This window comes from Lithobates pipiens, unplaced genomic scaffold (assembly GCF_037356315.1).
Source record: "Lithobates pipiens isolate NorthernLeopardFrog02 unplaced genomic scaffold, aLitPip1_a1.2 Scaffold_27, whole genome shotgun sequence".
Classification (NCBI taxonomy): domain Eukaryota; kingdom Metazoa; phylum Chordata; class Amphibia; order Anura; family Ranidae; genus Lithobates; species Lithobates pipiens.
Window position 1 is genome coordinate 18,858,984 of NW_027507788.1, and position 12,581 is coordinate 18,871,564.

Sequence of the window (12,581 nt, forward strand, 5' to 3'; positions counted from 1 at the left end):
AGCATAGAGATGAGCGGCAGCCATTTTGCCATCGCTTTTTCCTATGGCAAGCCACCACCTGTGCCGGATGGATACCCGGGCTCAGCGATCAGTAACATAAGCCCAGGAATCACCCCCTCGTCGCTTTTAAAAGTGATCTCATGGTGAATCCGCCATGGGGATCACTTTTATCTGAAAGTCCGGCACCTGAGGGACAAGAGAATACCGGGGTTATGGCATCTAGCTGCAGCCATAACCCCAGTATTTAACGTCAAACAAATGACGTATTTTCCCAGTTAGGCAGTTGGCTAGTGGTAGCTAAAAGATAGAGTGGAGATGGGTTAGAACACCTGCCAGATTTGTTTCCTGTCTGTGTCTCCATTAAGGAGATTTGTGCTCTCTATTTGTCCTGTTCACTGAAAGAGAAAGTAGAAGAAATTTCCAAATTTTGGGCTGTCCCCAGAAAAGTAATAAAGGGGCTATCTTCCAATGGGGACACTAGTTTTGGTGACTTGGGGGTCCTTAATTTTTAGGGATTCCCTATCACTTCCTGTTCTGACTATAGGGCAGGAACTGAAGGTAAATCTCCCCAATGGGGTACAGATGGCAAAAAATAAACCAACAAGGTTTACAACCCTCCCTTACTCTTTTCAAAATGAAAGAAAAAAAAGTTTTGCCTATAGTTCTACTCTAACTCCAATGGGTTGATCTAAAGAGTCAGCAGCTGATGGGTATACCCCATTTATGTTGTATTGTATCTAAAACCCAAATTTTCTTTCTTTTTTTGGATGGAGATAACCTAATAGGGTAATGCCGTCATCTTTTCTGGAAATTGCACCAGTTTTAGTGTATCTAATCCCCAAAACAAAAACAAAAAAAATATGATATATTGCAATTTGGATGTGATAGCTGCACAAATAAAAAAAGAATAGGTCAGAATAAGCAACTACAGGAGCCACCAACAAAGAGACCCTGTTGAGTTTTTAGAAATTAAGAAAACACACCCCATGCAAAAACAAGACTTTTTAGACCCACCCATCCCACCACCCGATACTCTGATCTTCGATTTGTTCCAAGAGCTTTGGCCTCCTGAAGAACCTGCACACTTGAAGTATCAGATATCTGCATGCGCTGTTGTTCTTCTGCTGATGACTCTCATTGACGGAGTATCAGGCATCTGACACTCCTGGAAGTGTCAGATGTAAAGAGGCCATAGCTCTGCAAAAAGCAAAAACATGTGGTGGGACAGTATCTTCTTTGTCAGTTGCGTGTTTTTTTTTTTTCATTTTTGTAGTCACGTTAAAGTGAGACTGTTGCTTTGCCCTGAATAGGTAAAACAGAGATTTACTTTAAAGTTAAAATTCCAAGTAACCAATAAAAAAATAAGTTCCAGTAGGCAATAATTCCTCTAGAAATGGAGTGTGGGGAATGTTTAAACATGTTAATGTCTTTTGTGTATTTTTGCATATATCTATTTATTTACATTTTTGTGGTGTATGTGTTGTTTCTGTTGAAAAATAAAAGTATTTGTTTAAAAACGATGAAAGTTATCTATTTTATATATATTTTTTTGGCCCCATCAAAGTAAACCTGTCATTTAAAAAACAGGGAAAGAAGAGAACTGGCCCTAAGAAAACCTCTAATCCAGTGATTCTCAACCAGGGTTCTGTGGAACCCTAGGGTTCCTCCAGAGGTTTCTAGGGGTTCCTTCAGCATTGGGCAATTTCTGCCTCTCAGATAAGTTCCCACTGACACCATTGATCTTTTTAGCTATCTGTAAGGAGGTAATTCTTCCCAATGACCACAAGTGTAAGGACCATTCTTCCCACTGACCATCTCACTAATGTATCATGAGTTGTAGATTTCTAATTTTTAGCAGGAGTTCCTCGAGACCAGAAAACTATTTCAAGGGTTCCTCTGTGTTAAAAAAGGTTGAGAAAGGCTGATCTAATCCAACCTTTCCCAAACCTTTTAACATGAGGGACCTGTTGAAATAACTTGTGGATCTTGGGGGACCCCTGTAATTGTTGGTCAGTAAAACCTCTCTTATATACAATAGATCAGCGATGGCGAACCTTGGCAACCCAGTTTTGGAACTACATTTCCCACGATGCTCCCATGACTACACTGCAGAGTGCATGAGCATCGTGGGAAATATAGTGCCAAAACATCTGGGGTGCCAAGGTTGGCCACCACTGCAATAGATGGTCAGTGGAGATAGGCTACCGTAGACTGATAAGACCACTATACATTAGTGGTCCTATTAAAGAAAGGTCCAATTACACTGGTGGTCGGTGGGAAAATGCTGCTTACACTTGTGGACTTTAGAAAGAATGCTCCTTAAAATTGGTGTCATGAGAAGAATGCTCCTTACATTTGTGGTCAGTGGGAAGAATGCTTCTTACGTTGGTGGTAATTGGGAGAAGGACCTAATTAAATTGGTGGTCAGTGGTAAGAATGCTCTTCATATTGGTGATCTTTGGGAAGAATGCACCTTACACTAGTAGTTAGTTGGAGAAATGTTCCTTGCATTGGTGGTAACTGGAAGAAGGGCCCAATTACATTGGTATGGTAATCAGTGGTAAGAATGCTCTTCATATTTATGGTCAGTGGGAAGAATACTCCTTAGATTGGTGGTCAGTTGGAAGAATGTTCTTTACATTGGTGGTAATTGGGAGAAGGGCCCAATTACATTGGTGGTCATTGGTAAGAATGCTCTTCATATTCATGATCATTGGGAAGAATGCTCCTTACACTAGTAGTTAGTTGGAGGAATGTTCCTTGCATTGGTGGTAACTGGAAGAAGGGCCCAATTACATTGGTATGGTAATCAGTGGTAAGAATGCTCTTCATATTTATGGTCAATGGGAAGAATACTCCTTAGATTGGTGGTCAGTTGGAAGAATGTTTTTTACATTGGTGGTAATTGGGAGAAGGGCCCAATTACATTGGTGGTCAGTGGTAAGAATGCTCCTCATATGGATGGTCAGTGGTCCCCCGGGGAGAACAATTTTTACATTGGTGGTTAGTGAAAAGAGGGCTCTTTAATTTGGTGATCAGATAGAAGAATGTCCCTTACATTGACGGTAATTGGGAGAAGACCCCAATTACATTGGTGTTCAGTGGGCAGAATAATTCTTACATTGGTGGTTAGTGAAAAGAACACTCCCTAATTTGGCAGTCAATTTAAAGAATGTGCTTACATTGGTGGTAATTGGGAGAAAGGCCCAATTACAGTACATTGGTGATCAGTGAGAAGAATTCTCCTTATATCATCGGGGTCAGTGGTTACCTATCTAAGAGGCAGAAATTGCTTATTGCTCAAGGAACCTCTTACACCATCTGGAGGAACCACAAAAACCTTGGTAGAGAAAAGCTGCTCTAATAAAAAAAAAACCTAAACCATTTAATAATTTAGCTTTAGTAATTCTGAGATACTGACCCAGAGCAAGTATTCAAATCAGGAGTTCTGTATTTACTCTTCAAAGCATACTTGTTCCATGGAGAGGTGCACATTAAAGCAAGAAACCGCTGCAAACCTGAGCCAATCCTAGTAAGGATGTGTACATTAGGGGTGCGCATGTTTACTGTTCTCACAATTCGATTCTGATTATCCTGTCCACGATTCGATTCCGCAATGCATCACGATTTCTGTGCAAGTGTGCATGGTTAAAAAAATTTTATACAAAAATTCAAGCAGTCAAAACTCAAATTTTCTCCAGTGGCAAAGGGATGGCTGGGATCAGAGGCAGAGGGATGAATGGGATCAGGCAGAGGGGGGTGGGATCAGTGGCAGACGGATAGATGGGATCAGGCAGAGAGCTGGCGGGATCAGAGGCAGAGGGATGAATGGAATTTGGCAGAGGGGTGGTGGGATCAGGCAGAGGGATAGATGGGATCAGGCAGAGGGGGGTGGGATCAATGGCAGATGGATAGATGGGATCAGGCAGAGGGGTGGTGGGATCAGAGGCAGAGGGATGAATGGGATCAGGCAGAGGGGTGGTGGGATCAGGCAGAGGGATAGATGGGATCAGGCAGAGGGCGGTGGGATCAGTGGTAGACAGATAGATGGGATCAGGCAGAGGGGTGGTGGGATCAGAGGCAGAGGGATGAATGGGATCAGGCAGAGGGGTGGTGGGATCAGAGGCAGATACATAGATTGGATAAGGCAGAGGGGTGGTGGGATCAGTGGCAGAGGGATAGATGGGATCAGGCGGGGGGGGGGGGATCAGTGGTAGAAGAATAGATTGTATCAGACAGGCGGAGGTAGGATCAGGCAGAGGGATGGATGGGATCAGTGGCAGAGGGATGGATGGAATCAGTGGCAGAGGGATGGATGGGGTCAGGCAAAGGGGTCGTGGGATCAGGCAAAGGGATGGATGGGATTAGTGGCAGACGGGTGAGGGAGATCAGTAACAGAGGAGTGGTGGGATCAGTGGCAGAGGGGTGGTGGGATTAGGCAGAGGGGTGAATGGGATCAGTGGCAGAGAGGTGGTGGGATTAGGCAGAGGGATGGATGGGATCAGTGGCAGATGGGTGGTGGGATCAGTGGCAGAGGGGTGGTGGGATCAGGCAGAGAGATGGATGGGTTCAGTGGCAGAGGGATAGATGGGATCAGGCAGAGGAGTGGTGGAATCAGTGGCAGAGGAATAGATGGGATCAGGCATATGGGTGGTGGGATCAGGCAGAGGGATGGATGGGATCAGTGGCAGGGGGGTGGTGGGATCAGGCCGAGGGATAAATGGAATAAGGCAGAGGGGTGGTGGGATCAGTGGCAGAGGGGTGATGGTAGTGGAGGGATGGGATCAGTGACACTGGCACTCACCTGCTTTCAGTGTTACCGACTCCCCTCCTCCATACTATTCAGTGTATTTCCCTCTTCCGGTGCCACCAGTGAAGCCTCTCCTGATGTCGGGTCTCCTGGAGCTCCTCCCCCTGCACTGTACTGGCTGTCAGCCCATCAGCTGACTTTCTGCTTCAGTGGAGGGGGCTTTATACACCATGTAGGCTCTGCCTCTGTGCTTCTCCCAGAGAGGCAGAGCACTGCATGGAGCGACGAATGACGTCACCAAACATTTATTCAGCCAACTCACAGCATTGGTGCATCGCGAACATCAGAAAAGCAATGCATCAATGCTGCGATTAAATTCAACATTCCTAGTGTATATGTGAAAGCCTCAGTCAGCGCAGCTCTTCAGACCACGTTTCATCCAACTCGTCGGGGCTTAATCATAGAGACCACTTCTATGATTAAGCCCTGGTGGACAGGCGAAACACGTCAGTGGGTTGTGAGGAGCGACATTGACTGGGGCACACATCCATACTAGGATCGGCTCAGGTGTGCGGCGATATCCTGCTTTAATGTTCCCCTTTTCACGCCGGCATCCCTGTAATCTTGAGCTCCAACAGGGCTTCACACCTCAGCTAAGAGCAGCACTACTTCACTAAGCATACATGTTCCAGGGTCATTGAACCAAAGTAATGAATCCAGGCACGATCAGGCAGCTTATATTTTCAGAAGGTCATTAATAGCAGCCTACATGGCTTATTTAGTATGGGTTTCCAGCTCTCCATTTTTTTCTCTATCCTTACCTTCACACATTGGCCAACTTATTTCATAAAGAAGCAGACATGGTTAAGAGGTTTGGTTATTGTTCTACCAAAAATCAGAATGGAGAAAAATAATTTAAGCAATCTAAATGCACGAGTCCGCTGACTGCTTTCTGCAGTACTCTGATGGAGTGACATGGTGAAAACTGCAGGCCCCCACGGGATGATCAGGTCTCCGGGATTTTCAGGAAATAATGCGCAAAATGAGCAACATCCGACAGTCATCAGCTCCAAAGTGGAACAAGAGTTTCACAGGATGAATACATGGCCAACAAAGCTGAAGGACCAGAACCAAGAATCCAAGAAGAATCCCTCCAGCATCTGAGTCCATGGATTTCCGAGTACTACACAGTATGAGATGTCTGTACCTTTTTGTGGTTTTATCTTTGAGATATTTTATGGAGACTTGGCCAGCTTAGATACTGTTGGAATACATTGTTCGTGTATTTTGCGTAACAACTACATCAGCCAGTAGATGGCAGTGTTTATAAGTTGTAGCTGTTCTGTGGTAAGCTCTACGTCTTTGATAATAAAAAAAAAATCCTGTTTCCTTTCTGCAGATAAGCAGCAAAGCCCATGTGGACTGTGCACTGTCTGTTCTGTAGGGCTATATACAGAATGTCTAAGCCTTTGTACACACGGTCGGACATTCTGACGGAAAATGTCCGATCGGACCGTGTTGTCGGATAATCCGACCGTGTGTGGGCTCCATCTTACTGTTTCCGTCTGAATATCCGACCGACAAAGTTTGAGAGCTGGGCTATAAAATTTTCCGACAACATGAGAATTCCAATCGGACAAAGTGCCACGCATACTCGGATCAAATTCCTAGACCAAAGCTATTGGCTACTAGCCTGAACATAGTCCCGTCGTAATGAATTAACGTCATCACGTTACGAACGATCGGATTTTCCGACAACTTTGTCTGACCGTGTGTATGCAACACCAGTATCGGACAAAATCCAATGGATTTTGTTGTCGGAATGTCCGACCGTGTGTACAAGGGCTTACAGATACAATTAAGCTGAGTTCACACTGCTGCCGGATACGGCTCGGAGCAGGGGTCCGATGTCTCCCTGTTCTTCGATTCAAGGATGAATCAGGGTCGAATTTTCCCCTGAATTCAGCCCCGAAACTGAACCAAAGACGCACGGGACTCCTGTGCAAGCCGCTCCACACAATTTCCAGGGAAATGTAATTTCAAAGATCAATGTTCAGGAAATTCTTCTGCTGCCGGATATGAAAGTGCTGATTATTTTTCACCAGCTCAACCGCTAAATTTCTAATCCAAACAGGTCACGTACCATCTGTTTATGGCTGCATACTTATCTCTATGCACAATATAGTTACTACAGCTAATAAAAAAAATCTAGTTACTTGATTACAAACTGCTTGACACTCTAAAGTGTCAACATATGAGGTCTATTGCGGTGACTAAATGTTTGCATTAGAGGGTAAATACACCAAAATGTCATATTTTATTTATAGGTCGAGCACTGTTGGCTGAGTCAGCCCTCGGCTTCTTATATGTGTTGGAAACTTCAACAGTGAGATCTCCGGGGCCATAATTCCCAGTCTACCCACCTCCGAGTTTTGGGTGTTCCTGTCTACACTTGTGTGTTCTAGCTCCTCCTGTTATATTCTGTTTATTACAAAAAAAATTAAAAAATCCAACAAGAGGTGGTGAGAGCCCCTCATAATGAGAATAGCAGGTGTGTAGACCCCAGACCTCAATGCAGTGATGGTGAGAGCCCCTCATAATGAGAATAGCAGGTGTGTAGACCCCAGACCTCAATGCCTTGATGGTGAGAGCCCCTCATAATGAGAATAGCAGGTGTGTAGACCCGAGACCTTGATGCCTTGATGGTGAGAGCCCCTCATAATGAGAATAGCAGGTGTGTAGACCCCAGACCTCGATGCAGTGATGGTGAGAGCCCCTCATAATGAGAATAGCAGGTGTGTAGACCCCAGACCTCAATGCAGTGATGGTGGGAGCCTCTCCTAATGAGCATATCAGGTATACAGACCAAGGAACTTAATGCAGGGATTGTTGGAGTCCTTCATAATGGGCATAGAAGGTGTGCATTCCCTGGAACTCAATGCAGTGGTGGTGGGAGGCCCTCATAATGGGAATAGCCGGTGTGCAGGGCCTGGAACCTAATGCATGGATTGTGGGAGTCCTTCCCAATTGGCTGAGCAGGTGTGCAGACCCAGAGCTCAAAGCAGGCATGGTGGGAACCCCCTTTTAATGGGCATATCAGGTGTGCAGAGCCTAGGAACCCAACACAGGGATGGTGGGAGCCCTTCATAATGGGCATAGCAGGTGTGCAGACCCGGAATTCAACGCAGGCATGGTGGGAGTCCTTTATAATGGACATAGCAGGTGTGCAAATTCCAGAATTTAATGCAAGGATGCAAGGATGGTGGGAACCCCTCATAATTTGCATAGCAGATGTGCAGACCCAGGAACTCTGCTCAGATCTCACCAAAAGAGTCCCTGAAAGACAGAAGGAACTGATTTAAAGTGGTTGTAAACCTCAGACATGAACAAAGCATATCCCTATATAGTGTGTAACCTGAACTTTATACATTACATAGCTGGGTAAATAAAGGTCCATCTGGGTCAACAAATAGAAATAAGGAATAAATAAATAAATTGAATAAATAAAAGACATCGGCATTACTACATTACTGGGAGAATCTAGGATGGAAAAGGACCTGGGGGTCCTAGTAGATGATAGGCTCAGCAATGGTATGCAATGCCAAGCTGCTGCAAGCCAAGCAAACAGAATATTGGCATTAAAAAGGGGATCAACTCCAGAGATAAAACGATAATTTTCCCGCTCTACAAGACTCTGGTCTGGCCGCACCTGGACTATGCTGTCCAGTTCTGGGCACCAGTCCTCAGGAAGGATGTATTGGAAATGGAGCGAGTACAAAGAAGGGCAAAGCTAATAAAGGGTCTGGAGGATATTAGTTATGAGGAAAGGTTGTGAGCACTTAACTTATTCTCTCTGGAGAAGAGACGCTTGAGAGGGGATATGATTTCAATATAAAAATACCGTACTGGTGACCCAACAATAGGGATAAAACTTTCCCACGGAAGGGAGTTTAAGAAGACTCGTGGCCACTCATTAAAATTAGAAGAAATTAGATTTAAACTACGTAGAGGGTTCTTTACTGTTAGAGCGGCAAGGATGTGGAATCCCTTCCACAGGCAGTGGTCTCAGCGAGGAGAATCGATGGTTTCAAGAAACTGTAAGCACCTGAAAGTGGTTGTAAACCCTTTAAAAAAAAAAAAAAACCTGCAAGACAAAGGCATAATGACTGAGCTAGTATGCATAGCATACTAGCTCATTATGAATTACTTACCTGAGAACGAAGCCCCTCGCAGAGGTCCTCGTTCACCGCTCTGGTGGCTGACATCTCTCCGGGGTGGGGGGTTGCTTCCGGGTATATGATGGCTCCGGCACTGTGATTGGCCGAAGCTGTGATGACGTCACTCCTGTGCATGCGCGTGGGTGCCGCCGGTAACCGCACAGTACAACTGAAGCAACGGCATGTACCTACCGTTGCTTCTGTTTGCTTAAGTGAGCATGTGCTGATGACGTCGGCACATGCAAATACAGGGATATCTCCTAAACCGTGCAGGTTTAGGAGATATCCAGTGTAGCTACAGGTAAGCCTAATTATAGGCTTGCCTGTAGTATAAAGTGGTTGTAAAGGGTTTACAACCACTTTAACGACCGCAACATACAGGGATATACAATGTAATACTGACATATAATCACACACATAGGTTGGACTTGATGGACTTGTGTCTTTTTTCAACCTCATCTACTATGTAACTATGTAACTACTATAAGTATTAACAATGTTAACAGTCCCTTCTTACCAATAAATTTAAAGCAAACAATCTTAGGTCATTAATCCATGAATTAGACAGTCATTAGAAAAAAAAAACATTATTTCTCTTACAGATCAAAGATCAAAATCAACTGAGAGAACTTCTCCCCTGGAAGGTATGTCAATCTTTGGCTACTTATCGATTTCACCAATTCGCCATTTCATTTTCATATGTTTCCTGGGATCTGTTTTCCTGGAAAAAAATAAAAAGTCTATTGTTTACAAACCTCAATAGCTCAAAATGCACATACCTGCGAATGAATTAAAGGAATTATGACTTCTCTTCAACTCTCCCATTCCATGTTGAAACAGCAATGTCTGAACTTTTGATTAGGTTTTTTTTATAATTTCCAAAAACAACTTCACCACTAGACACCAGCAGCTCTAAACACCACACATGGTAATAGTCCAATCAGGGTTCGGCCTTTCATCTTATATTTTAAGCTGTTATTAAAAAAAAAAGTGCTACCCAAAAGTAATCAGTGTGCAGTCAACTTTATTGTTCCTTGGCATGCACTCCGACCAGAATGTGGTTCCTTCTACAGTATGTGTTAGGGCTTAATACTAAAGGCCATGCATTGATTACATGGTGTCCATCTAAGAAGTTTTTTAGTTATAAACTCATTAAAAAAAAACGTCAAAAAAATAAAATACAATGAGTCACAAGACATTTTAGTTTCCATTTCCAAGGCTTCATACTATCAGGAGATGGATTGGGGACAGTGGATAAAGGGGAGGATCAGAGAAGACAGTATTTTTACACAATGCAGAGGATTAACCTCTTGGTTCCACAGTGAGTATAACAAGCATGCTTTACTGCATGTACAGACTGATTTTACTGTTGTGAGTTTAGTAACATTAAGTCAGAAGTATCCCAGAAAGGAGGTTTGAGGGTACACTTGGGTTATGCATACGCTCTATACCGTGTAACTACTGTATCCCAGAACTTATATTGCTTTTTTTTCTTACAGATCAAACCGGACCCGTTGAACCTTCTCCCCTGGAAGGTACAGTATTGCCGCGTACACACGACCGGACTTTTCGATGGACTAGGTCCGCCGGTCTTCCCGACAGACTTTCGGTGGACTTTCCCAACAAATGGACTTGGCCACAAACAAGCACACCAAAGTCCGACGGACTCGAACGGATGACGTACGACCGGACCAGAATAAGGAAGTTCATAGCCAGTAGCCAATAGCTGCCCTAGTGTCAGTTTTTGTCCGTCAGACTAGCATACACACGAACTGATTTTTTGACCGGACTCGAGTCCGTTGGAAAGATTTGAAACATGTTTTAAATCTAAAGTCCGTCTGTTTTTTAGACAGCCAAGGTCCGATGAAGCCCACACACGATCGAATTGTCCGGCGGATTCGTTCCGTCGGACCTAGTCCATCGAAAAGCCCGGTCCTGTGTACACGGCATATGTCGTTGTTTGCTTACTTATCACTTTTCCAAATGTTGCGCCTACATGCAATTTTTTGGGGGGCGAAGCTAACAGTACAAATTTAATTTCAAGTAAAATCAATAAAATCTGTGCTGGGATATAAATGAAAGGGAAAAGCAGCTACCCAGCAATTTTGATACCAAAAGCAAACCTAAGAATTGTGATAAGGCAGTGCTAAATCCGAAAAACGAAATAACGAAAATGTGCAAAAACACAATCATTTAATGATATACAATGTGCAATAGTAGATATATCAGTTATAATTAATAAAGGATCCCAAACTGTGAGAATATGAACCCTTAAAAGTGAAACAAAGTCCCAATTACAGTTTGTGATAAATCCTATCAATGGGATAGTCTAGGTGTCCCCACTTTCCCACTTCCTGTTTCAAAGAAGCGTACTTCTGCCCACCAAGTGACGCCACATAGAGAAGCCTCTTATCAGAACGTGTTGACCATCAAGTTATAAATGGTCATAAACGTTCAGATATTTCCCAAGGACCAGAATCAACTGGACTCCAAACGTAACCATCATCCCGTTTACTCCACCAGCGTCACTTGTATACCAGGAAAAAAAAAATGGTGGATCCCCATAGTGAAGTATGTAAAAAACAGTTTTATTAAAAAACTATCCAAGTAAAAAACATTAACTAAACTATAAACTTAACAAAAACATCAACTAATGAACACGACCTCAAAAAAAGGTTGCAAGATCAATTGAAGCAATGTGGCAGTATTGCAGTCTCACACACTGATGGGATGTAACCACTATTAGCCCTTGTACACACGGTCGGAGATTCCGTCGGAATGTGTCCTATCGCACCATTTTGTCGGATATTCCGACTGTGTGTGGTCTGCATCGGACTGTTTCTGTCGGACCAAATTTTCCAACTTGCTGGAAATATTTTCCAACAAACTGCTCCGATCGGACATACTCTGATCATGTGTAGAGAATTCCGATCGGACAAAGTGCCACGCATGCTCAGATCAAATTCCTACATCAAAGCTATTGGCTACTAGCCTGAACGTAGTCCCATCGTAACGAAATTACGTCATCACGTTCTGAAAGATCAGATTTTCCGACAACTTTGTCCGACCGTGTGTATGCAACAGTTTCGGACAAAATCCGACGGATTTGGTAGTCGGAATCTCCGACCGTGTGTACAAGGGCTAAGAAATAAAGAAAAGTGACTAGTGCAGACATTTTTTGTTTTTCTTCAAAAAGCCCAAAACTTCTCCCAGTGCGCTTCTCAGTGGATAGTAATGTGATTACCCTCACCAGAAATCTTACCCCTATTGGGGTGGATAAGCCTCCACAGTATGAGCCACTATGCTGCTCTCTGGCATTAGCTGATGTTGTCCTAGGAGATGCTTGCTCATCCGATGGTGTTATATCCACGTTTATATGTATGATAAAGAACAATTTGGGGACTTCTGGACATGTTCAGGGTCTCTTTGGCCTGCTGTTAGTGTGGTCCTCAACACACACAGCAATCCTGCTCTCTCAAATATGGGTAAGTCCTCCTTGCCACCAGTGGTAGAGGTGAGCTCATGATCAGGTACAAGGTCTATTGAGAGATCATTGATCCGTTGGCACATAGGTGTAGCTAAAAAACAGCAGGTTGGTTCAGGCAACAAACAGC

General features: G+C 43.9%; 1 protein-coding gene across 1 annotated transcript in view; it reads left to right on the top strand.

Annotated features, from left to right (window-relative positions):
• The window catches only part of LOC143933615 (NACHT, LRR and PYD domains-containing protein 3-like), a 44,314-nt gene that overhangs the window by 14,864 nt on the left and 16,869 nt on the right, over window positions 1–12,581 (top strand). The window contains exons 4-5 of the mRNA XM_077456564.1: window positions 9,570–9,611; window positions 10,467–10,502. Coding sequence (XP_077312690.1) covers window positions 9,570–9,611; window positions 10,467–10,502 — 78 coding nt within the window. The remainder of the gene's footprint in view (window positions 1–9,569; window positions 9,612–10,466; window positions 10,503–12,581) is intronic.